At 40.1% G+C, this 27021-nt stretch overlaps 1 protein-coding gene across 3 annotated transcripts in view; it reads left to right on the plus strand.

Annotated features, from left to right (window-relative positions):
* LOC133450799 (endophilin-B2-like) overlaps positions 1-27021 on the plus strand; it is a 47509-nt gene that overhangs the window by 14862 nt on the left and 5626 nt on the right. For all 3 annotated transcript variants that reach the window (XM_061729687.1, XM_061729688.1, XM_061729689.1), the window contains 8 exons: positions 2476-2604; positions 4502-4635; positions 11316-11408; positions 16163-16225; positions 18679-18702; positions 23641-23730; positions 24451-24551; positions 25126-25327. In XM_061729687.1, the coding sequence (XP_061585671.1) occupies positions 2476-2604; positions 4502-4635; positions 11316-11408; positions 16163-16225; positions 18679-18702; positions 23641-23730; positions 24451-24551; positions 25126-25327 (836 nt within the window). The remainder of the gene's footprint in view (positions 1-2475; positions 2605-4501; positions 4636-11315; positions 11409-16162; positions 16226-18678; positions 18703-23640; positions 23731-24450; positions 24552-25125; positions 25328-27021) is intronic.

The following is a 27021-nucleotide window of genomic DNA, read 5'->3' on the forward strand; positions in this document are numbered from 1 at the left end:
GCCGTCGGCCTTCAGTCTCTGTCTGCTGAACTCCTGGCCACCCATTCTCATACTCATACTAATTGATTTTTAGGAATTAATATGGATTTAGAATGGGAAACACAGGCCTAGTGCGGTGTGTCTGGTGTGAATGGCTCTTACGTGGCAGATCCACGGTTTCTCTGAGGGTTAAGGTGTGAGATCTCACCAGTCAGCCCTAAAGGGCAGGTTTTCTTCTTACAGGCCATTCTGGGGTTTACTCTGATCCTTAGGGTCATTGTCCTGATGTTGGTGAACTGTACATTGGGCTGAGACCCCTTGGTGGCAGTTATTCATTTTTCTTTACTTTTTTGCACTTGGCAATGTGGGGTTCAATGTCCTGCCAAAGGACACTTTGGCATGAGATTTGGCTGAGTGTCAATCCAGCATCCTTCGGGTTGGACTAACTAACTCTATTGTTACATATTATTGCAACAAAGTCGCTATTTCTATAAAAAATAAACACACTTACATCGTCCGACAAACTAAACTTCACAAAACAGAACGTGTTTGTCCGAGACTGCATCGTTCTGCAAAAGCATGTGAGCAATAGGTGTTCTGTTTACATCCTGTCTGTAGTTATATTTAGTACCTTCAATGAATGACGCATTTTAAAACGTTTTCCATATATAAGACGCATTATAAGGCGCACTAAATATATGGTAAAATACCGACTATAGTGGCTGGGGTTGAGTTACGTATCTACCTGATTGAGCCGCGCTACAGGAAATGCTACAAAATCCTACAGCAAATGCAAATGCAAAAAAAAAAAGTACCGTATGTCAAACTTTATTAACAAAATAAAAACCAGCTTTGCTCCGTCTCGTCAAAGTCTCCATTATGCGAGTCAGCGTCGCTGCTGTTGTCTTGAATGTCTGTGACGATTCCTGACGTTTTTAGCGCTGTTACTTCAGCGACACCAACTACATTACCCACAATCCCCCTGACTACAGTAACAGAAATTACCGTAATGATCATATATAAGGTGCACTGCATTATAAGGCGCACTGCCGGTTTTTGAGAAAATTAAAGGCTTTTAGGTGCACCTTATAGTGCGGAAAATACGGTAAATGGGCAGCTGACCTTTTCGATTGGCTAGCTAGGTAGCTGACTGTCTTAAACTGAGGACAGGTTTCATTATTGTTGTACCACCGTAGGCAGTTTGGGAGACTCCCAGACAAGGCACCGTCTAGGGCAGGGATGTTTAACTAGATTATTCAGGGGGCCACATTGGCAAAAAGACTGTATGGAGAGGGCCGCACTGCGTGCGCGCACAAAGCGAGCACGCGGAAAATTTGGGCGTTTTCAAAATGTATTTTGCACTCAAAGACGAAGATTTATGTATATATAATACATTTGTGCTCAGGAATGAGCAGGAGAATATATCTGTCTAGTTTACATAATAATTATGTATTAATTGTCTCCAGATGAAGTCATTGTGAATGTGAAATATAATATTCAGATAAAGAACTATTATTTTAAATGCAAGTTCATTTTGAAACCATTCCACCAAGATTTCATTATTTGAATATTATATTAAGGATTGAGCACAAGCATTTCAGTCCATAGTAGCCAGTTTGATGTTATAAATAAGCAACCAAAATATTAACTATAAGCTCTTTTATTTATAACACATATGTGCATTATATCAGCAAAACAAAACAATCACATGAAATTATAGGAGGTTTAGAAGTTCATCTGAAATGCAAAGTCCTCATTTAGAGATTCAAATGAAAAAAATGTCAGGCCAATCCTAGAAGCCTAATGATGTAAACAAGTCCTCGTTACAACGGAGGTTAATAACAAATAAAGTAGTAAGTAGTAGAAGTAGTAAAAAACATCTCCAACAGAGATTAACATGTACAAACACTGTCCAATGAATCATTAACCAACTGAAAAGGCACCAAGCATCTTAAACTTTTATTAATTAACAAAATGCGATATGTAAACCATGTTAGTTCCGCTTGCCGGCTGGAAGTGACGCCGGCAGCCGACCGGAATTGACGTCCGATCGATCGGGACAACACTACTTTCCCCCCCTTTTTTGAAATATGACCAGGGGCCACATAAAAGCTCCTGGCGGGCCGCAAGTGGCCTGCGGGCCGCCAGTTGAATATCCCTGGTCCAGGGTTTCCTTTCAGCTTAGCCGTTCTCCTGCTGAACACAAGCTGGCAAACATAAGCCAACCAAAGTCACTGAATCTGCAGGTCATGCAAAAGGGGCTGCTTTAGTACAATAAGTCATTCTTTAGTATTCACTCATAAAGTTGTGAGTGAGCTTGAGCGATTCCCATTCTGTTGGTGTTTGGTCATGATTGTAGGAGCCTGTCGACTACACCCACTGTCTTGTCGGGGTTCAACTAGCATCCCCACGTCTCAACCATGGGGCTCTGGATCACAGGAGGACATTACCACTGGAAAGAAAAAGTCAAGAATTAACCCCTGCACTTTTCTTCAGGTGCCAGAATTGAGGAGTTTCTCTATGAGAAGCTGGACATGAAGGCGCCGTCCAGGGTGACGAACGGAGAGCTGCTCGGCCAGTACATGGAGGACGCAGCAGCAGAATTTGGTCCTGAAACTCCGTACGGTGAGTGTACTTGAGCTTAAAAAGGAGCTGCAAACGTCCGACGTCACATAATCTGATCGTGTGTGTGTGTGTGTACACACACACCAGTCAAGAGTGTGGACACACTTTCCCAATAATTGAATGGGGAAGTGTATCCAAACTTTGTGAGTGTATATTTATTTATGTGTGTGTGCGTGTTCATACACTTGCTCAGTACGAATATTATAAGTATTCCCTTCTCTCAAGGCAGGGGTCGGCAACCCGCGGTTCTAGAGCCGAATGCGGCTCTTTAGTGCCGCCCTAGTGGCTCCTGGAGCTTTTTCAAAAATGTTTGAAAATGGAAATATATGGGGGAGGGAAATATATTTTTTGTTTTAATATGGTTTCTGTAGGAGGACAAACATGACACAAACATCCTTAACGTTTTCCAATGCTGTAAAAATGTGTAGAATAAATATTACATTTCTGTTAAGGAAGATCAGAGCCTCAAGGTCTGTCTCAAGTGGAGATTGTAATATCCTGAAGCAGCTCTGCCTTTGCACAATCTGCTTTCTCCTTTAAAGCCATCAAATCATGGAACAATCTTTCAACCTACCTGAAACTTTGCACTGACTTCAATGTTTTTCCTTCTGCAGTCAAAAAGTGGATTTTAAGGAATCAGACTGACAAAATATGTTACCTGTATTTTCCTATTTCCCTCTACTATGTAATATGTTTTGTACATGAGTGTGTGAGTGATGTGTGGGTGGATGTGTGTATGTACATGTGTATATACATGTGTATATATGATTGATTTGTTTTGTATTTGATGCTCTTACCTTTTATTATCCATAAACCTGCCCAGGGACTACGGATGGAAAGTAGCTAGTAAGCTAAATCCGGTACAAAGCATCTTTTCTCATCTCTGAGACTAATGTAATTTTGGACATTGTCCCTGACACAAATACATTTAATAAATTAAATTAAGTTAAATTTGCGTCATAGCCTGCGAGACATGTTTCTACCAGCAGGGCGGGGGGCCAGGCAGGTGGCTGTTGTAAACAAACGGATTGTTTCCAAAGGGAAAAAGAGAAAAATAACTGAGGATTCAAGAGAGAGAGAGAGAGAGAGAGAGAGAGAGAATTCAAGAGAATTCAAGAGAATTCAAGAGAATTCAACGTTTCTTGGACCGAATCATTTGAATTCATAGCAGACCTATTTGACTTAAAAAACCAAACCGAGATAATACCGACTCTCTCCGCTAAGACAGTGATGGAAAGAGCCATTACAGGACTGTCTCATAAAATTAGAATATTGTGGTTTTCTGTAATGCAATTACAAACACAAAAATGTCATACATTCTGGATTCATTACAAATCAACTGAAATATTGCAAGCCTTTTATTATTTTAATATTGCTGATCATGGCTTACAGCTTAAGAAAACTCAAATATCCTATCTCAAAAAATTTGAATATTCTGGGAATCTTAATTTTAAACTGTAAGCCATAATCAGCAATATTAAAATAATAAAAGGCTTGCAATATTTCAGTTGATTTGTAATGAATCCAGAATGTATGACATTTTTGCATTACAGAAAATAACAGAAAATAAAGGACTTTATCACAATATTCTAATTTTCTGAGACAGTCCTGTAGGAGATAAGCAGGTCTTCGACATAAGCATGTGGATGTCTGCTAAATTTAAAACAAATCTAATTATCAGCATGAAAGAGAGATTGGCCTCTTGGTGTGTAGCCTGGGACATTAAACACATTTAATAATAGCATAACTATACAAATGATCTTTGTGTCAATGTTTTATATTGGAAGTACAGGTTGTTTCACGTTTATATAAATCTTTATTTGTGTATTTTTACCAGAAGTAAAATTGTGGTCTGTAACGTAAGTGATTAGTGTTTCTTTGTGGTCTCTCGTTGCAGGGAGCACCTTGGTTAAAGTAGGGGAGAGTCAGAAAAGGTTAGGAGCAGCAGAGAGGGAGTTCATCCAGACGTCAGCCATCAGCTTCCTCTCACCGCTCAGGAACTTCTTGGAGGGAGACTGGAGGACCATTTCCGTGAGTCTGACACTCAACATTCACCGTACCGTAAATAAAATAAAAAATAAAGTGTAAGTTTACCCCCCAACCCCAATGTAGAGGAGATCCAGGTAGGATCTCATCATCGTGTCTGTGGGAGCCAAGCTGGGATTTAGCTGCTTCTACATGATTTTTGTTGGTTTATTAGTTAATGTTCAGATTAGGGATAATAATAATAATAATAATACATTTTATTTATATGGCGCCTTTCATGACACTCATGGTCGCCTGACAGAGCAAGAAATACAGTGACAACAGTAAAAAAACAAGTTTAAAAAAAATACAACACATTGTCGACAGCAGAGTCTAGTCCAGATGTTCATAAGCCTGCCTGAATAGATGGGTTTTGAGGTGAGATTTAAAGGTGGGAAGAGTGTCTATGTTCCTGATGTCGGGGGGGAGGCTGTTCCAGAGGCGAGGGGCAGAGCGGCTGAAAGCTCTACCCCCCATGGTGGACAGGCGGGCTGGGGGAACAGTGAGGTTGGTGGAAGAGGCAGACCTGAGTGACCGGGTGGGAGTGTTGACATGGATGAGGTCTGACAGGTAAGGGGGGGCAAGATTATGGATGGCATTGAAAGTGTTGATGAGGATTTTGTAGTCTATGCGGTATTTGATGGGAAGCCAGTGGAGTTGGTGGAGAACGGGGGTGATGTGGGAGATGGCAGGGGTTTTGGTAATGATGCGGGCTGAAGCATTCTGGACCAGCTGAATTTTATGGAGGAGTTTGTGGGGGAGACCGAATAGAAGGGAGTTGCAATGATCGAGACGGGAGGTGACCAGAGAGTGAACCAGGATGGCAGTGCTGTTGGGGGTGAGTGAGGGGCGGAGGCGGTTTATGTTGCGGAGGTGGAAGTAGGCGGACCGGATGGTGTTATTGATTTGTGTGTGGAATGAGAGGGTACTGTCGAGGACGACACCCAGGCTCTTGACCTGAGGGGAGGGAGAAACCGAGGAGTTGTCCATGGTGAGTGTGAAGCTGGGCTGTTTGGTGAGTGTGGTTTTGGTGCCAATGAGGGCTAACTCGGTTTTATTGCAGCTTAGTTTGAGGAGGGATGAGGTGACCCAGTCTTTGATGTCATGGAGACAGTCACAGAGGGAGGGAGGTGGGAGGGTGGGGGTGGGTTTGGAGGAGATATAGAGCTGGGTGTCGTGCGCGTAGCAATGGAAGTTGATGTTATGTTTACGGAATATTGAGCCAAGTGGGAGGAGGTAGATGATGAATAGAATGGGGCCCCGAGGGATGCCCCGATGCCATTTTTTTCACAGATTTTAATTTGTGTACTTGCCGATACAGAGTACCGATACAATACTTAAAAATAACTAGGCTAAAAATGCAATGAAAAATGCAATGAATTGGAAGAATTGGAAGTTTTATTTGCAACAGATACATTCAATAAAAATAAATAAAATGAGTAGAATAACTATTTAAAAAAAATAAATCTTTCTGTGTCAATAAAAACTCTCCACACTGGCACTGTCTTCACATTTCACAAAATATCAAATGTATAACATATCAATGAAACATCATATCGTGGCTCGAGTGCGTCGAGAAGAGAAATCCTTCGTCTTCTCCAGCTGACAGTAGCTGCTCATCCAGCGCTAGATAACGGGTTAGAGCCTCCGTTATTTTAACTTGTCTCTTGCCATTGTCTGTCGCTTTTGCAGAACCTGAGCTAATGTTGTGTTCTTGCAGTAACATTAGAAAACTCAGTATCCTCAGCTTTATGATGCGTCTTGAGATGTTTTATCAAGTTGCTGGTATTAAACAAAGTATTCTCCTTTCCTCCTCTTGACACCTTAGCAGCAGTAGCTTCAGTCTGTCTTGCTTCTGTCGTCGTCTCTTATTTTGAAATATGTCCACCCTGCTGACGTCCCGCTGCATTAATTGTTGCTATCTTGCCTGAAACGGCGCTGCCAGTTTCACTCATGTATCACTCTCTTCTCACTCATGTATCACTCTCTTCTCATCACCACGCTGACTGCAGCTCAACATCTCCCCCTAGAGTCACTAATCAACAAAAATGAAGTATCTTTTATCTTTCTTGTACACACTTTTTGCAGAACAAGATGAAAAGGAAAAAAAAAAAAAAATTTCTTTTGCCGAAAAGGTGCAGCTGAAGCCGTAGCTTATAGGGCCTTCCCTTTTTTCTTTTGATCAGCAAAAATATGAGACATTAGCTTTTACTCAGTGGAAACAAACAATACATAAAGAAGACAAAAATAAGTAAGACAAAATATAAAATTGACGTTTCACATTCTAGAATGTTTTTGATAGTATACTTTATAATTATAGTGTTTTATATTCATTTACAGTATTTTCTTTAAACAATTTCTTAAACTTGAAGATAGAACTGCACATTTTTAGGTTGTTATTACAACTATTCCATATTTCTCTAGCCTTAATTGATGTCCATCTCTTTTTAATATTAGTTCTTACTGTCGTCGTCTCAAACATGAGTTTCCCCCTCAGGTCAGAGTTTCTTTTATTTGGAAAAAGTCCTGAATGTAGTTTGGAAGCAGTTTCTGCTGGGCTTTAAAGGCAAATAGAACAGTTTTCTGCTCTACTTTATCATGGAATTTTAAGGTATTATATTTAATAAAAATATTATTTGTTGGTTTATAATAGTCAGATCTATTAATTATCATTAACGCTCTTTTCTGTAACAGGAAAATAGGGTTTGTATTTGTTTTATAGGTGTTACCCCATATCTCCACACAATAAGTCATGTATGGAACTATGAGTGAGTTAAACATCAAAAACTGTTGCTCTTTGACAGAAAAAATAATTTGTTTTATTTAATATTGCTAGGGTTTTAGACATTCTTGATTTTACACTATTTATGTGTGATTTCCAGCTAAGTTTATCATCAATTATTACCCCCAGGAACTTATTTTCATATACTCTTTCTATTTCCATACCACTAATTTTAATTGTTATTTGATTTTTTTTGTTCTAGTGCCAAAAATGATGAACTTAGTCTTAGTTAAGTTTAATGATAACTTATTGATATCAAACCATGCCTTCACATGTTTCAGTTCTCCTTCCACCACATTCAGCAGCTGTTCCAAATTCTTCCCTGAACAATAAAGGTTTGTATCATCAGCAAACTACACATAATTTATTATTTTAGACACTTTACAAATATCATTTATATATAATATGAACAATTCAGGATCTAGCACGGAGCCTTGTGGGACACCGAAGGTGACTCTTTCTAGTTCTGATTTAACATTATTTAACTCAACATATTGAAATCTGTCAGCAAGATAACTCTGTCTTTATCCATGAATTGGCAATCCCTCTGAAACCATATCTCTCTAGTTTATTTAGTAAAAGTTTATGATCTATGGTATCAAATGCTTTCTTCAGGTCAATAAACACCCCCACTGTATATTCCCCTTTCTCGATAGCAGTTGAAATTTCCTCTACTAGTTTCATCACAGCCATTGAGGTTATTACCTATTACCTCTGAACCCATATTGATTATTGCTCAGCAGATTGTGTTTATCTATGAATTTATCGAGTCTATTGACAAACAATTTTTCTATTATTTTTGAGAATTGAGATAATAACGAAATTGGTCTGTAATTATTAAAAAGGTGTCTATCTCCGTTTTTGAAGATGGGTATTACTTTGGCGGTTTTCATTTTATTTGGGAAGATTCCAGTTTGAAATGATAGATTACATATATAGGTCAGTGGTTTTACTATATTTACTATAATATTTTTAACTAAAGACATATCTATATCTGTCCAATCAGCAGACCTTTTATCTTAGAATTTATGCACAATATCAAGTATGTCTATTTCTTTAACTTCACTTATATAAATTGTATAATAATTTCGTTCAACTAGATCTACTAAGCCTTCCTTATTTGCCGGCTCCACAATCTCATTGAACAATGAAGTATCGGTGCGTGGTATCGGAGAATTTATGCGAGTACAAGTATATGAGAGCAGTATCTGCCCCGATACCAGTATCGGTATCAGGGCATCCCTAGTTCAGATAATTGAATAAATAAATAGTTAATTTAATTGAATAAATAGATCATTTAAATAGGTAAAATGTTATTAAAAGCAATTTCATTTCATTTAAAGGAGCTTGAGGCTCCTTTTAAGAAATGAGACTCTCTAGCGCCACCCTTCACCACGACGGCCGTTGGGGGTACTGCAGCCAACAGTGAAGCCGGCACGGGAGAACGGGGAGAACGCACATGCAGCGTCATGTGACGTCACATCCTCAGCCCAGCGCGGGAAATTCGGGACCGAATTGCAGCACATTTTGCAGCACACAGCCTGTTCAAGGCAAAGGAGAGATACACTAGAGGGCTCATTCTTTTGGGTTTGGAACGCTTCATCTGACATTATTACTAGAAAACTTAAAATGTATACAGATTTTTTTCATAAATCTTGCCACAATCCGGCCTCAAGCTCCTTTAAGAGAAGTTAAGAAAGCTTGTTTTTGTAACTATGCTAGAGTAACTTTCATGTTACTGTCTCTTTAAGAGCAGAAGGAGCAGATGCAGGTGAGGCTTGTGAGGATGGAGCCACACAGTTTTCTTACCGTAGTGTTTTTTCTTTTTGGGAAATTTTGGATTAGGATTACTCCTGTAACTAGATACTTTGGAAATTAAGGAATAAATCTACTTTTTTTTTACATCGGAGTCCTGTGGATGTTTTTTCCATGCTATGAAAGCACATGAGTCAAGTCTACTCTGGTTTTAAGCTTCAACTCCCACAGTGTCAGGGAGCTAAAAGAACAGGTTTCACGATTCCCTTTAAGGGGACAAAAGATCAAAGTGTGGTTCATTTGATATCCACTGCTGCTCCATCCTCACATGTCCTCCTTATCTCCTCTCTCTTTCACACATCTCCTCTATAAGGAAGTGACAGCTCAATAAAGAATGATATTGGCAAAGATGGGACTCAAACAGTGTAGTATAGATCTTTTTGGACTGCAAAGAAAAGAGTGATTCTTGATTGAAATAACAAAAACTGTTGCAGTTCAATGTTTTAACGGCAGCAATTGCTGGATTTTAAAGGGGACCTATTATGGCATCTAATACCTATTTTAAACAGGCCTTGACTGTCTTAAAAACAAGCTTTTGATTGTTTTTGCTAAATAAATTAAAAATTCAGCCTCTGAGCCATGTCTTTATCCTCCCAGTCTCTAACCTCATTATCTATGAGGGATTCTGAGTGGGCGAGGCTATGATAATGAGGCTCTTTGCTGATTGGCTGCTTGAATGACGCGTAGAAAATGGCGGAAGCTCTGGCCGGCGGAGTTGTTGTTGTTCCGGCCAGAGTTAGTTGTGGGCGTAGTTTCACGCATCGCTCCATCGTTACGTAACGACGGGAGCAGAATCTTATTGTCTCGTAGATCCACATCACACTGGACGGCTCATCCGGGCGGCTGTACAGACACTGCAGAATTTGGTTGTTTCCTCCTTCTCTGAGTCGGCAGGCTGAGGGGAGACCACTTTATAAATGTTAAAGCAAGAGAAAACCTGTTTTTATAATAGGTCCCCTTTAAGCAAACCCAACAGCAAGTAATCCATCCCCAAAGTCAGCCAGTCAGTGTCCCCCATAATAGAGGGTCTGCATTGATGTCACTTCCCCACTGGACCAGCCCCTTTACTGCACTGAGTGGCAAAAACATCAGCAAAAATGTCTGCAACTAGTGGAGAAGACGGGATAACAGCCGATTATCAGCTTAAATTAGCGTCAGTTGGACATGACAGTGACCCGTACAGTTACCCCAGGAACCAGTGGTCCATGGACATTAATATTTGGTACAGTTACCAAGAACCAGTGGTCCATGGACATTAATATTTGGTACAGTTACCAAGAACCAGTGGTCCATGGACATTAATATTTGGTACAGTTACCAAGAACCAGTGGACCATGGACATTAATATTTGGTACAGTTACCAAGAACCAGTGGTCCATGGACATTAATATTTGGTACAGTTACCGAGAACCAGTGGTCCATGGACTTTAATATTTGGTACAGTTATATGTACTTAATTTCTACACCGGGGAAATACACGAAGCAAAGCTTGAAGATACAAAAGTCTTGATGCTTGGTCCGACTTCAAGGCAGGATTTGTTGTAGAAATTAAAGTGATGAGGACACTGAACTTTATGATTTGACCGTTTAACGTTAGTTACCCAAAAATCCAACATTACCTGATACAAAATGGGAACCACAAATCCACGTTTCGGTGCCTGGAATCAAGTTGTTTCTGTGAATTGCAGCAATCCATTTGTCTCTCTTAAGCCTTTTTTTCAGCAGTCTGTAAAACGATAACTCGTACAGTCGATCCCACAACAGCTCTTTCCCATTTTACATGTTTTCCAGTTGCTCAAACCAAATGTCGAGAATAAAGTTGAAATGTTGAGAAAAAAGGACGAAATTTCGACTTTATTCTTGAAATTTCGACTTTTTTCTCGAAGTGCACAATAAAAAAAAAAATCTTCCCCTCTCAAATATTTTTTCTCCTGCATGGCCCTAATACTCTTCCGTACACATCTGTATAATTATTAATTATTAAAGTATTAAAGTTGGCAGCAAAAGTCTTCATTGAGGTTTCAAAATGTGAACGTAAATATAATATAATCCCAGTTGAAATGCTCTTCTTTGTTATGTCCTTGTGTAGAAAGAACGCCGTCTCCTGGAGAATCTTCGCCTGGACTTGGATGCTTGTAAGGCTCGTCTGAAGAAGGCCAAGGTGGCCGAGGCCAAGGCTGCCGTGAGTCCCACGCCGACACGTTCTCATTCTAGCGGATACGTTTTAGTGCTGCTGCCATTAACCACGTCTATCTGTTGTATATTCACCATCTCCGCAGTGTGAGGGTGAAGTGAGTATTACCAAAAACATTTTAAAGGCTTTCATGATGCGCACCTTGAATTGTTTTTCCAGTCTTACTGACTTTGATCAAATCTGTTGTTGTTACACGACAATAATGAGGATTGAACACATGAACAAAAATGAAAACATCCTGCTCCTCACAGGAGGAGTCTGCATTTCCTGCAGTCCATTGACCAAAGTCAGCATCATGTTGTGCTGTGCCTGGATGAACGGATGAACTCTGCTGAGGACATCTGCACAGTATCATTTGCTCAGATCTGTGTTCCTTTGGATTTGTTTTGCAGTTTTTCTCGTTTTCTTGGACATAGAAAAGATTTATTTCATGACTGTTAACAATGCTGTAGATGAAACAGTCAGAGCAGAGTATCTGTGTTGGGGATCTGGACTGAGTAACAGTCTTTACGGCCCTGTTGGGACATGAGACGGTTAATATTAATGGCTTCACCAGTAGGTTAACGCAACATCTGTAACGTATTTGTCATTTTTCTGTTAATGTTTGCTGTGCGTGTGTTTGTGTGTGTGTGGGTTAGACCAAGACAGGACCAAGACTAGTTCAGCTCAAGACCCAGACCCAAAAAAAACCTAGTTATTTCACCATCTTGCGTGAGTTGTAGAACATCATCTTGGTTCAGCTAGTTTCCATATGAGGTTGTATTCAACTGCAGATCAATAACACAGAGAAGTGATGATGATGGTGAACTCACTATAAATGTTTTCATCCATCAGTTGAGATCAGTACTGATACAACGAGGACAAACAAATCTACAACAACAAAAAAAACAGCAAAGTAAGATGAGATAGGATATTTGAGTTTTCTTAAGCTGTAAGCCATGATCAGCAATATTAAAATAATAAAAGGCTTGCAATATTTCAGTTGATTTGTAATGAATCCAGAATGTATGACATTTTTGTTTTTTTAATTGCATTACAGAAAATCACAATATTCAAATTTTCTGAGACAGTCCTGTAAATGAATATTAGCTTGTCTCCAGGTCCGTCCCTATATTAACTTTCACCTGATGGTTGGATACGAGCACGTATAAAAGCTTTGCCGTCAGCTTAAGCGTAAGCACCCTGTCTTTATCTCGGTCCCCCGTTCATTTAATAAAGTGCTCACATTCCTCTGAATATCCGGTCAGACGCCAAATGGACCTGCTGCTGTGTCTCGGATGTTGGGACTGCAGCTCTCCAGGCTTGTGCTGTGTTTGACAGTGATATATAGATGTTATTAGATCGGATCCAGACTTTTTAAAATGTGTTGTAAAAGCATGGCAGTTGTAAATCATTAAGACACACTTGTGTACATGGAAAGCAGCGTATGTCCGAACAGGTGGGTAGAGGAGCCAAAAATTGTACTCAAGTAAAAGTACTGTTACTTCAGAATAATCTGACTCAAGTAGAAGTAAAAAGTAGTCCCCCAAATAATGACTTGAGTAAAAGTAAAAAAGTACTTGGTGAAAAAACTACTCAAGTACTGAGTAACTGTTGAGTAACGTCTGATTTATTTTTTTAACACAACCATTCAAACAGACAAATGTACAAAATAATCATCTTCAGGCAAATTAAATCAATAAAATAATGAAATAAATTAGAATTAATAAAAAATAGTTAAAATAATAAAGTAAATTCAAGTACTTTAATAAATAATAACAGAATAAAAAAATAAATTAAGCACAAGTAGCACAAAATTTCTTTTTTAACCAGGCAGAACTAGAACAAACATGAACTCATAGAAACTCTGTGTGTGTTTGAGTCTGTGTAAATGTTACAAAACATGCAAAAACAAACATTTTTCCCAAAGAATCACCCAGTGATGTCATGAGATTGTACGTGGATAAAAGGAATAAAACAAAAATAACGAGCTCATTGTAGCCTAATGTAGCGGAGTAAGAGTAACAGTTTCTTCTTCAAAAATCTACTCAAGTAAAAGTACAAAGTATAGTGATTCAAAACTACTCCTAAAAGTACAAGATTTCCCAAAACTTACTCAAGTAAATGTAACGGAGTAAATGTAACTCGTTACTACCACCTCTGTGTCCGAAAAGGGCTCATGGCTGTAGTCAGCCCTGCTGCCTGATGCAACTATTGAAGTATCATTAAAGCTGGAGCTGAAGTAGGAAGGCATTTGCTTGGCTGCAAAACAAAGAACCTCCTGCTTGATGGAGGTGTGGTGCAAACCGCTGGAGTTGAACCAACGAAGCTTCGTCGATGAAGCAAATGTAACCCACTTGGGTTCCTGAACTAACTTATTGTTGTGGAACGGTGCAGTTCCCTGGCTTGGACCATGGTGTCTTGGAACATCTCACAAGGTATATCTGGTTACTTCTTTCCTCTCCTTCACTGAACACACCTGAGCCAACAGGTGGCAGCGCAGCACCAAAAATGCTTTTTATTTCTCTTTATAGATCAGTGGTTCTCAAACCTTTTTCAGTGATGTACCCCCTTTGAAATATTTTTTCAGCCAAATACCCCATGACCAGTGCAAAACATTTTTGGTAGAAAAGAAAGAGGTACGGTTCTGTGCCATCAATGTCTGATTTATTAAACCTTGTACCAATGTACCTGACAAACACTTGTGTTGCAAACATTGCATGTAGAAACAAAACAGAAAAACAGAAGACAATGAATATACATAAATAACTAAAAATGTATTCACAAAAAAATCATTAACTTAATTATAAATAAATCATATTTCATGCTCGCGTTGGCTAATTTCTCTCCACAAAAAAAACAAAGTGCCTTGGGCGGGTTACAACTCGTGGATGTAAATCCCATTGACACGTAGTCTTCCTTGTACTGTCAGTACTTCGTCGGCTCCGGTTTCGCCTTCTTTTTGACTGGTCTCTCTTTGTTTTCTGCAGCATTGCTGCCACGCTTCAGCCACATCTCCATCGTTAGAGTGCGTTGTTATGGTAACGGCAGGTTATTGACAGGTGATGCATTCTGGGTCAATGGGTTAAACTAACTTGTAGGGAGAGTCCGTTTTTTTTAAGGATACTAAAATTGAATACTGAATATAAAATTCAGTGTATGAATGTGCATTTGTATTTTATTATAATTTTTATAATATAATTATTTCTCAAGACTTATTTATTATTATTAGGCTTACTACTGTATTGTAATATGTATTTTTGTAAATCTCACGTACCCCCTGGAGTACCTCCACGTACCCCCAGGGGTACGCATACCCCCATTTGAGAACCACTGTTATAGATCATTAACTCTGCACAAGAAGTATTAGCTGAAGTATTAGCAGATGAAAATGCCTGAATTCCTAAGAGACCACACTCTTTCCATTTCACGATGGTTTGGTTGTTTTTGCTTTGTCTTTCAAACATAAAAAAGACGTATTTTTCTCTGCACTTTGATTTTGACTATGATGAAACAGTTTGGCTGACTGATAACGCTGGAGTTTTGCAACGTGTATGCATGTTTTGCATGTGCATGAGTAAGCCGCAGCCCGGCCTGGCCTTAATATATCCCACTCTGCCTTTTACAGCGATTAGTCACTGGTTTCTGTCATCTTAGCCAAGCTGTTCAATGTACAAACACCGGCGTTGCATCACCACCTCCAACTTTCACTTGGAAACCCAGACACACCTTATACTAAAGTGTATGTGGGTCAATGACGAATAAGGATTTTCAACAGGTCAATTTTAAAATATTAAAAAAAGAATATCTATTGCAGTAGTTCAAACATTAAGAATGTTGTGTACACATAAATTCATATAAAACTTTTAAATTAAGTGATTTCAGAGTTTTTTGTCAAGATGAATTGGCACTAGCCTGTGGTGCAACCATGATTCATATTAAAATTAATTTTCTTGACATCTTTTTCAGTTTCAAGTTTTCAGTGTTATACAAAAATGGTTGTTTTTTTAATGGTCGCACCACATGATATTTCATAAAATGGACGTCATCAGTCAAACTTTGTTTGTATATTATGATGGAAATATAAATACAAATGTGTTGCAATCTTACACACTACAAGACATTTCGTAAATCATGCCAGAAGATTGGTTTAAAAACATTTAGAGTGATTTCAAAAAAAGTTTTCAAAACCAGAGTCCTGGTCGGACGGTCGCACCACATGACATTTAGATGCTTAAAACAACAACAAAATCCCAAATAACTAGTATTTTTTGTAAAAATGTGTGTCCATATGTGGGACAGGTAGGTTAGCACATATATATGGTATTTTTATATCCATTTAAACCTTTTTTGAATTGAAAGAAAATCTGTTTTTCAGAAAATATAGGCGTCACGTCATTGACCCATTTACTGCTGTTGTTAATACACAATGTAAATATACAAAGTAAAAAGTGCCTTTTTTATTTTGAAAATTTCACCAATACTTTCACAGCGCTTTATATGCTATTGGTTTGTTGTGAAAATGTCAAAACACACATTGAGCACTAGTGTTGATGAGCAGACGCTTGCACGTTATTTCTGCTGATATTTAGTTTGCAGCCCAACACCTCAAACTACATGTCAAGTTTATTTGTGTAAACATGTCTGCTCTTATTAAACTGTGGTTTCCATACTTCTGTCGAGTATGCAACAGCAAAAATAAAGGAATACTGTCAATAACACGGCAGGTAAAGTCGTATTGAATGAGTGGATTGTTTCCGTAGGTGGCGCCGGATTTTCAGGAGACGAGACCCCGCAACTATGTTCTTTCTGCCAGCGCATCCGCGGTAAGGACTCTTCTTTAGCAAACAAAAATGGCTTTTTAATATGTTAATAATATAATATATATATTATATATTATAATAAATAATCTAAACTTGTCCTGTTGTACTTTGATCTATTTCTTTCAGAAACTGTGTTAATTTTGATGTTTCTCGGTGTTAGTAAATATTTAAAAAAAAAAGGTGCCCACCCTCGGTGTAAGGGAGGTCTTTTATCAGTTTGTGAGACACCTGGCAGCCCAGCTTGGTGTTAAGCCTGAATTATGGTTCTGCGTCAAACCAACCCAGAGCCTACGCCGTCACCGTGACGCCGTCGTGAACCTTCGGACTTCTCCGTCAGTCCATTTCTCCGCGGTGCAGTACCCCCCGGAACCTCTAGTTAGCGATCTTTTCCTGAATGGTTTATCCGACTATTTCCGGTCACAGTAAATCAAAGAGATAAGGACAACTATTGTGCAAAAAACCAAAACAAAAAAAATCACACATACAGTACATGAAGAAAAGAGTGCTGAAAGTTCACGACTGCTTCAAACCGGAAACCGGAAATGCGTTGCTACCAAGCCAACCAATCACAGCCCTCTCCGTCTGCGTGTGGTCTGCGTCACCTCGACGCGTAGTTACAATTTTTGGGAGGTGCACGTCAGTGACGGCGTCAGTGACGGCGTGTGGTCTGCGTCGACACCTACCACACGCCGTAGGCACGGCGTCGTTTTGACAAAACGACGCAGAACCATAACTCATGAACTTCTCCTCCAGCTGAGTAGCAGCGAGCCCGTACTCGCTGTCGGATGCTGATAAGGTTTTATAAGTGCCTAATGATGCCTCAGTTACTGTAGGTTCCAAGTGTAAAAGTGCTCCCTTAGGCCTTGGAGTAGGAATGAAGTAAACACTTATCCAGTCCTACCCCTGAATCTTACATACATTCTTACATATAAGACAAGTTTCAATAAGCTTGCTTATAAAACACCCATACCTACTTTAATAACTGTTCAATACAGTGATATAATACTCAATTATATGTATATATAAATATAGTCAAAATCAAAACATATCAAGACAACAAAAGGGAACAGCATTTAGTTGTGCTACTATGTATGTATGTAATAATAGAAGTAATTATAATGCATAGTATTACATCATCATTACTTTACTATAATACTAAAATATAAGAGAACAATAGACAGCAATGGTATAACAATATACTTGAATAACTATAAGAGTAGATATGCTATATATACATTGGTTCATATATTTACCTCCAATGATATACATAAAAATTACTATAAATCTATATATCGACATATCTACATATAACTATAAATCAATATATATTAACAGAGATATAGATACACAAATACTGTATGTATAATACAACTCAATATATCCATATACAGGACTGTCTCAGAAAATTAGAATATTGTGATTTTCTGTAATGCAATTACAAAAACAAAAATGTCATACATTCTGGATTCATTACTAATCAACTGAAATATTGCAAGCCTTTTATTATTTTAATATTGCTGATCATGGCTTACAGCTTAAGAAAACTCAAATATCCTATCTCAAAAAATTAGAATATTCTGGGAATATTAATCTTAAACTGTAAGCCATAATCAGCAATATTAAAATAATAAAAGGCTTGCAATATTTCAGTTGATTTGTAATGAATCCAGAATGTATGACATTTTTGTTTTTTTTAATTGCATTACAGAAAATAAAGAACTTTATCACAATATTCTAATTTTCTGAGACAGTCCTGTACATACTTACATATAACATATCTATATCCATAATATACATCTATATATCTACATTAATAACATTAATAAATGTACATATGTACATGTTTATTCGCTTCTGTATTTTGAATAGAATGTTTCTTTGTATCTTTTTTTAAATGGTGATATGTTTTCACTTTGTTTTAGCTCCATGCTCAAGCTGTTTCACTCTGTAGGTTTTAGGAACCTAATCAGTCCACAGAGGGAAATAATGACAGGTCAAGCCATGTTCCTTGAAATTGTTTGGTTAAACCTTAATTTCTTTTGTTCTTTTAACCTTTTTTCACTTCTTGGACCTAGTTTGAGGCATCTCGCACTTTCAATTGAGATTATACCAGCTTGAGTCTTCCATTTTACCCAAGATTAAACACAACAGGATGCTGCTAATTCAGGCAAGCGATTTCAAATTCAACTTATATGAGCACAAGACATCCCAATGATACTCAGGAGGAGACAGGAAGATGTGAATTTTATTCTCTCAATGGAGTAGAGGATAACCGGCCTTGGTTATTATATAGACTATAGACTATTCACTGGTCTTTTATTCACCTCTGTGAGAAACATGTTGCATGAATTAAACATTTTCTGGGCTCATGGGCCCAGAGTGTGCCTTCATGTTGTACTAGTGGAGACGACTCACACCTACTTTGTCTTCTTTTGCTCCATGTTTCGTCCGATCAGCTTTGGAATGAAGAAGTGGACAAAGTAAGTACCTCAAAGTTGATTTCACCCCTCAGTCCTGTACTAAACCAGGGGTCTGCAACCTGCTGCTTCACCCTCATTGTAGCAGCTCCCTTTGGCCTTGAAAAAAAACCCAAACATAAATAAATTATATTTTTGAATTCATTTTTTGTCATATTATTAGTTTATTTTGTTGATGCCATCTAATTTTAAAATGACTATTTTTAATTTCTATATTATATCTAAGCTGCAGCTAAATTTTTTAATTATATTAAAGTGGGGTAGTTTTTATAATACTTTTACACAAATAGATAGGATGGTAGATGGATAAATAGAACTTTATTCATCCCTGAAGGGAAATTCAACTGTCCCGCAGCTCATCAAAACATAAAAAACAAAAGTTCTTGCCACAGACCCATTCAAAAAGGGGCTCATTTCGTCTTTCTATGGCATGTTGCTGGATCTTAAGAGTGCCCCTACAGATAAACTCAAAGCAGCATGGGAGCAGGACTTAGGGCTTCCCTTATCAGAGGATACCTGGGAGTCCATACTCAAACTGGTTAATACAACCTCCCTGTGCGCACGTCACTGCTTAATTCAGTTTAAAGTGGTACACAGGGCTCATATTTCCAAAGCAAAGTTATCCTCCATGTACCCAGATATTAGTCCATACTGTGTAAGATGTAAAGTAGCAGAAGCCTCTCTCATCCACATGTACTGGTCCTGCCCATGTCTAAATAAGTACTGGATGGAAGTATTTCATACTCTCTCTCTGGTGCTTAAAATCAGATTAGAACCAAACCCACTGACTGCCCTGTTTGGGGTCATGGAGGGAGGAAGGAAGTTAACCACTGCACAGGGGCACACTTTGTCTTTTGCCTCCCTTTTGGCTCGTCGGGCAATTCTGTTCAGGTGGAAGGATCCCTTCCCTCCTACTCGTGCGCAATGGCTGGAAGACATCATGTCCTGCTTAAAACTGGAGAAAATTAGATACTCGCTTCAGCAATCAAATAAGTTCCAGAAAGTGTGGGGACCTTTTCTAGAAGCATTCCAGACCCTGTGAACTATACTTCATATTTCTTTTGTATTCCTAGTGCAGGCTTTTGATGATAGAGTGACCTCATATTGTGATTAGTAATCTGGCAGTGACAGGGGAGGGATTAGTTTGGTCTGTAGTTTGTTTTTGTTACTATTTTATATTTTTTCATACTGTTTAATTGTTTTTTATATTCTGTACACTGGTGTATGCTATGATTAACATGCCCATGCCTACTCAAAATATTTGTAATTGACATGCAGCATTTCACCTTTTTTACTTTGTGAAAATTTTAATAAAAAGATCTTGAATTAAAAAAAAACATAAAAAACAACCACACTTCCACTCAGACAATAAAAGCACATTTAGTATTAAAATAGACATGAAATGAAAGGTTAAAACTAAGTGCAAAATAGAATATAACGTGCAAAGTAGGATATAGTCCAGTTGTGGCAGAGGTGAGTGTGTGAGTGTGTGAGACTGAGTTCAGCAGGAGTCAAACAGTCTTATTGCTGTGGGGATGAAGGATCTCCTGAATCTCTCCGTTCTGCAGCTCAGTGAGTGGAGCGACGGCTGCTCCTGCTCCTCTGTTGCTCCAGGAGGCTGTGGAGAGAGACGGTGTCTGCTATTGTCCATTATAGCTCTCACTTTGTTCAGTGTTCCCTCTCCACCACAGATCTTAGCGGGGCCAGACTCCTGCCCAACACTGAGCCCGCTTTTTTGACCAGTTTGTCCAGTCGCTTGGTGTTTTTGTTTGCAAGGCTGCCTCCCCAACACACAGCAGCAAAAAAGAGTTCATGTTCTACCACCGTGTGGTAGAACACGGTCATCATCTCCACACACATTCTCATGTATTTTTCAACTACACAAGCAATAAATCAGTCCGTTTTATAATAAGCAATGTCAGATTTATTTAAAGCACAGATTACAACAATAAAGAAAACAAATCTGTGTCTTTACCTCTTTAACACGTCTACACACGTCTGTACACACGAGTGTTATGGGTCGTTCTCTCTGAATCCAATCACACAACACCAAACCGGGTTAAACTTTAGCCAAAACGAGGCGTAGTTTAATAGAAAAACACAAAAAAAACTCCCACAGGGAACAAAACAACCTCAAAACAACCTCACAGGAAACTCAGAACTTCTTCACAAATAACTCAAAAATCACAGGGAGAAAAAAAAAACACCAGCAAACTAACAAACAAACCAACAAAGCTCAGAGTTAACAAAACCAACCAGCAACGAACAACTGGCAGCGCCGCTGTTTAAACTTTAACCTCTCCTCCTGATGAGCTGACGGGCTGCAGGTTCAGGCTCACAGCGACTCCACTGTCCGCCGACGCCCGGCTCGTGCTCGTCGCCGAGCGCGCAGCTCCACGCCACGCCGACTCCGCGCTCATATGGCCCTTTTCCACTAGCACCTACTCAGCACGCCCCGGCTCGGGACGGCTCGTCACGCCTCCACCCCGTTTGTTTTTCCTCCCCCAGGTGAGAAGTGGGCAGGTTGGGGTGAAGCTGCTGGGACGTACTCGATTGCGCAACCCCCCTGGTAGATCTGATAGTTCCTTGTCTCTGTCTAGATCCCTCTTTAATTCTCTCGTCAGCCACCAGGTTTATGAACATCTGCACCTCAGAGTTGGATCACCAAACAGACGTTTGTGCTATATAATAAAATCGCCGCAAGTCGCCAGTCGCTCTCGCGCTGACTCCCGCTTCCTGATTCAAACGTCTGACGGCCCCGCCCCCCGACCAATCGGTGGCCTGTAGTGTGATGACGTCAGATACAGGGCCGACTCAGCACGCTCAGAACCTCAGCAGAAAAGGTACAGAAAAAGTATCTACTTGGCCAGCCTTTACCCGTCTCGACCCGTAGTGGAGAAGCGCAAGACGGGGGCGTGGCGGGTAGAAGCGCGCAGAGTAGGTACTAGTCGAAAAGGGCCAATATATTGGCGCTGGGAGCGGGCTGCAGAGGAAAGCCCCGCTCGGCCGAGCCCTAACACTGGATTAACACTGAAAGCGCCAAAAATCTCCTGACGTCTGCATCGCGCTGCTTGGTGGATTCACACTGAAAGCTGCATCACTGTTGACGGCTGCACTGCAGAAGTGGAGGGAGCAAAGTGTATATAGCCTACACATATCTATATATAGCGTGCACATCTTCCGTTTCCTATTTCACCATGGATCAGCCTTCTTTATATTTTAGCGTTATTTCCGCGTAGATAAGAGTGAGTTTGATGCTCCTAACCAGGTTGGTCCTGGATCAACATCAACCATCATCGTTGGTCCCGGTGAAGCTGCAGTCTGTCTGCGGTGAACACTGACACACCAGGTCGGAGCAGATTTGGTCATGATGTTTTAAACTGTGTTTTGTAATTAATAAGCGTGGTTTTTAATTATTTTGCGTTGGATCGATGTAGCAAATAAAATAGCTGCATTAAGTTGAGATTTTTCAACTTCAAATTGATGCGCTGCCTCTCGACGCGTGTTTTCGTAGAAAATGAATGGCAGCCGGCTGCCTATGATGCCCGTGACACTTTCAGTGTGAATCCAGGGTAACACTGAGGCCATGGTAGATTTAGGTTACAGGCACTGTTGACTTTTTTTCCGTGCCGGCTCTGCTTTACCCGCTCTGCTCACTCGCACATTACGTGACCAGATCACGTGACTGGTCAAATCGCAGCCTTTGTACTACAAATGCACGCTGCACTTCTGTTGTTATATTTAGTGGTTGTAAAGGTTGCGGACCCCTGTACTAAACAGTCGTTTAATTCAATTCAATTTTATTTGTATAGCGTCTAATACAACAGATGTCTCTAGACGCTTTCCAGAGACCCAGAACATGAACATAAACATAAACATAAACCCCCGAGCAATTATTACATAAACAATGGCAGGTAAAAACTCCCCTAGTGGGAGAAAAGCCTTAAGCCAAACAGTGGACCGTAGGGGGCGGGGGGCGCAGGCAGGTGGAAGCAGCACCGCAGGCAGGTGGAAGCAGCAACGGAATGACCAGGGGTGGGGACCGCAGGCCAGCACGCAGCTCCCGAAGCTCCGGCCTGCAAACGGGCACAAAAGAGAAAAAAGCGGGGCCAGCACAAGAAACTACAGGAACGATGGACAAAAATGATAGCTATGAGATATTTATAATAAATAAAAATGGAAAAGGAGAAGAGAGGAAGGGAAAGGGAGAGGAGAAGAAGGGTGAGAGGCACCGCCCAGTGGATCATGTCGGTCCCCCCTGCAGCATAAGCCTATAGCAGCATATCTACCACCAAGCTATATTTGAGACTAACTATTATAGTCTTGTTCTATAGCTGCGACTATGACTACTGACTCTAACACACTAGAGTTTACACTAACTAGAGATTTACCAACACCAACTAGAGGTTTACTAAACACTAACTATAGGCTTTACTAAACAGAAAGGTTTTAAGTTTAGTTTTATAGGTGGAGGTGGTGTCAGCCTCCTTAACCCAGATTGGAAGTTGGTTCCAAAGTAATGGTGTCCAGCCCTCCAAATCTACATTTAGATACTCTAGAGTCCAGTCAGAGCCTAGGGGAGTCGTTAAAGCTGAAGAAACGCCTACAACCGGCTGGTTGATTTCTTCGCTAATTCTCATGATTTTACTGTTGTCGTTGTTTATAAAGCATGTTTAGTAAGTGCTGACAGATGTTTCATGACTCTTAGTGACCTGCATTGGAACAAAAATTATACTTTGTTATTAATTATAATGGGAATCAATTAACATAATGAATGAATGAATAATAATATTTGATAAAAGAATCACTCCAGTGTCTTCCATCGCTCCACAATCCTATCATTACCACCCTTCCTTGTCTGTAATCTTGAATTTGCATATGGGAAAAATTCATTTTGGTCTCAAGAAAAACTTTTCACCACCATTGTTCTTATTGTTTCAGGCTGAAGAGGAACTTCGAACGGCCCAAACAGAGTTTGATCGGCAAGCAGAAGTGACCCGCTTGCTTTTGGAGGGCATCAGTAGTACGCATGTATGTCAGCAGCCGACCACTTTCACCTTCAGGACACACAAAAGCTCTTTTCGTCCAGTGTGGTAAAGGGAGGGAAGTGTTGTCGTGTAACCACTTCCGACACAAATGTCAGCTGGGTCTGTTCCCTTATCTCACACTTATTCCCATGACACATGACATAAAAGTGAATTTATAAAAAAAAAAAAAGTATTAGCGCTAGTAAAAAAAAAAAAGGTTAATTTCCAGTAAAACATGTGACTTAATGAAAGCCAAGACCATCTCTCACATTTGTCCTCCTCTGTGAGCGGTGTATACGGCGGCGGTTGATTTATTTCCGTGCCTCAAAACCGTCATTTTAACCTTGTTTTTGTTGTTAAAGCAGATCATTATTGATCTCTGACACAAGCCCGTGTGCGGCGACAGTGCAGAGGAACCATTTCCTACTTTTCAACTTCGACTTTAGTTTATGAAACCCCCCTTTTTGCACCTAGTTGGGTAAAGTCACGTATCCCAACATGCCTTGAATTATTATCAGTTATAATTACTTTGAAATACCTTGCCAACAAAGTCTCTACCAGATGACCGTGTTTGAGTTGTTGAAACCTGATTTTCTGGCTGTGCTTCAGTGTCTGCTCCTACATTTGAAAACAGCACTTATGCTTGGGGTATTTTCCAGCTGAGTAGCCGTTGGAGATGAGCCCAGTCGCTCCGCGTGAAGACGCTTCTCTTTCGTCATTCTAGGTGAATCACTTGCGGTGTCTTCATGAGTTTGTGGAGGCCCAAGCAGCATATTATAAGCAGTGTCATCTCTACATGCAAGAACTACAGAAGGAGCTGGGAAGGTGAGAGCTGGATGGGGAGACGCTGACGGCAGGTGGCCTGCTCCATCTTTATTAATCAGGCTTTGCTGAATACTCTAACTACCAGCTGATGCCACAGAATGGTATGCAGACACTTTCAGTGAAGGGATGTTAAAGATGAATCAGTAATGGGTACCACTAAAGCATTCCTTCGCTCAAGAACATTAACTAACCATTGTTGAACAAAGTGCAGCCACTTGTGTTTTTGTTTAGACCTTTTTCTGCCATGTCACAGATGTGATAACGTTGTAACCCGAACCATTCAGCAGCTTCAATGCTATTCCCATTAAACAGTGAAACCAACAAACATAACTGAAATACTTTTGTCAGGAAATAAATCCCACCAGCAACAGCTGGATCTGCTGCGGCAGAAGTTTGATTTGATGTGAGGATTTTATTTCGAACATGCATGTTAAAAAAAGAATACAAAAAAGTAAAAAGAATAAAATATATATATATATATGTATGCATGCATGCATGCATGTGTATGCCAACGCAGAACAGTTCAGAACAGTACAGAAACCATGTGCGATCACGTCTTTCCTGTGTCACTCAGGCTTCCCAATGCTTTCACACTGAACTCCTCTCAGTCCATGGCCACTCCGGACCCTGCAGCAGACGGACTCGGCAGCCCGCTGGAAACGGATACCCTGAAGATTGAAGAGGTTCAGGCTCCAGCTACAGGAACCCGCAAGGCCAAAGTTCTGTACGACTACGACGCCGCCGACTCCAGTGAGCTCTCTCTTCTAGCTGATGAGGTGAGGTGGCATCGTCCACATGTTGAAAGGCAGCCTGAAAAGTAACTGTTGTCATTGTATTTCTAAACAATATTTAAATCTAGACACAGCATTTTCTTCGCTTAAACCATTTTCTTGGACTTCTCCTTCAAGGTCAATTTTCCATTTCCTCTTGTATATTTCATTTAGTGACGGTAAAGTAACGATTCTTAAATTCAGCACTCATTTCTGTAAAAAAAAAATCAAATCTTTCATTCAGATGAAGTGAAATGGCTGATTGAGAGTGGTGTCTTCTGTGCAGGATTGTGCTTCAGATCAGGCATTTCCAAAGCAAACACTGCAGATTTACAAGATGAATCTTTGTGCCAGCAGGGGTCTGTTCGTGTTCTGGGCTGGAGTTTCATCTGGACTCTGAAGTTTATAAGCCACATTACTAATCTAGTTTTCCACATTGTTTGAGGTGTAATCTGAGTAAACATTCCTAGTTTTAAGTCGGCCAGTGTCACTGATTTATTATAGACAAATGCAAGATCAAAGCAGGGGTGTAGAGTGTTTTCTTTCAGCTTGTATCACAAAGGTGTGCAATTTCCTGTACATCCAGTTTTTGAATATTTGAGAGGGCTGTAGTTCACTTAACTCAGATCTCATGTCTCAGGTTCCCAGGCTTCTCAGGGTTGTTGCTCCCAGTGTGGTCCAGTGCCCTCCTGAAGCCGTGGGGATGAGTTCACTTTGTAGGCCTCATTGCTCAGAAATGCAGAATTCTGAACTGAGATCTTTGGTCGGGCCTGAGTTAAGGGCATTTTGGTCACTGCGGTGCTTTTACCTATTATTCACCTTGACAGGGCTTCCCCACAGTTTCTGACACATGCTTGGGATCTAAAAGACTAGAATAGAATGCCTAATATTGTCATTTACACGTACAGTGAGCTATACATATGAACAATGAAACTGAAGCATCTCACTCCTCAGTGCAACACGGGATTAAGTGATCTATTTACGTCCAAGTAGAAAAGAATAAAAACTATTGCAGAATGAGAGAGAGTGATGTAGGTATGTGGATGAGACAGAATTGCAAGGATGTATTGATGCACGTGAATTATTGCACGTTTACTGATGTTGATGGTGTTCACTAGTATTTCTGATATTACACTGTGTGTTTGCATATGTTGTTGCTGGTAATGGTAAAGAGATTGCAGAGTACCCACATGTACTATGTAGTGCCTCGTGGAGTCAAGTACTGGAGGAGAGAGGTGGAGGTCAGACTGTAGCCTCTGCATGGGACTACAGTCACATGCAGAGGCTGCCTCTTCGCCCTTACGGCTCTCATGGCTTTCGGGACGAAACTGTGTCTGGGACTATTGGCGCTTTTCCACTAGCACCAACTCAGCTTTACTCATCTCAGCTCGGCTCGACTCAACTCGGCCAAGTTTCTTTTCCACTACAATTCAGCTCCTGGAGCAGAAGTAGGAGGTTGGAGAAGCTGCTGTGACGTATTTGATTGTGTATCTAAAGGAAGAAGACAACACTAAAGATGTAGAACCTGGAGGAGATGATAGATGTGCTGCTGGATCTGTGGCTTGTGTTTGATACTAAGTTAAAAAATGAGAGAGAGAGAAGCTTCAAGTGGTGACGCTTTTTAATTTTTGTTAGTTTGTCTCTGTGCTGCTGAAAAGTCAGCTGGAGCCGTGAGCAGCTATGAAGAGACAGAGCTCCTG

This window comes from Cololabis saira, chromosome 9 (assembly GCF_033807715.1).
Source record: "Cololabis saira isolate AMF1-May2022 chromosome 9, fColSai1.1, whole genome shotgun sequence".
In the NCBI taxonomy this organism is placed as follows: Eukaryota; Metazoa; Chordata; class Actinopteri; order Beloniformes; family Belonidae; genus Cololabis; species Cololabis saira.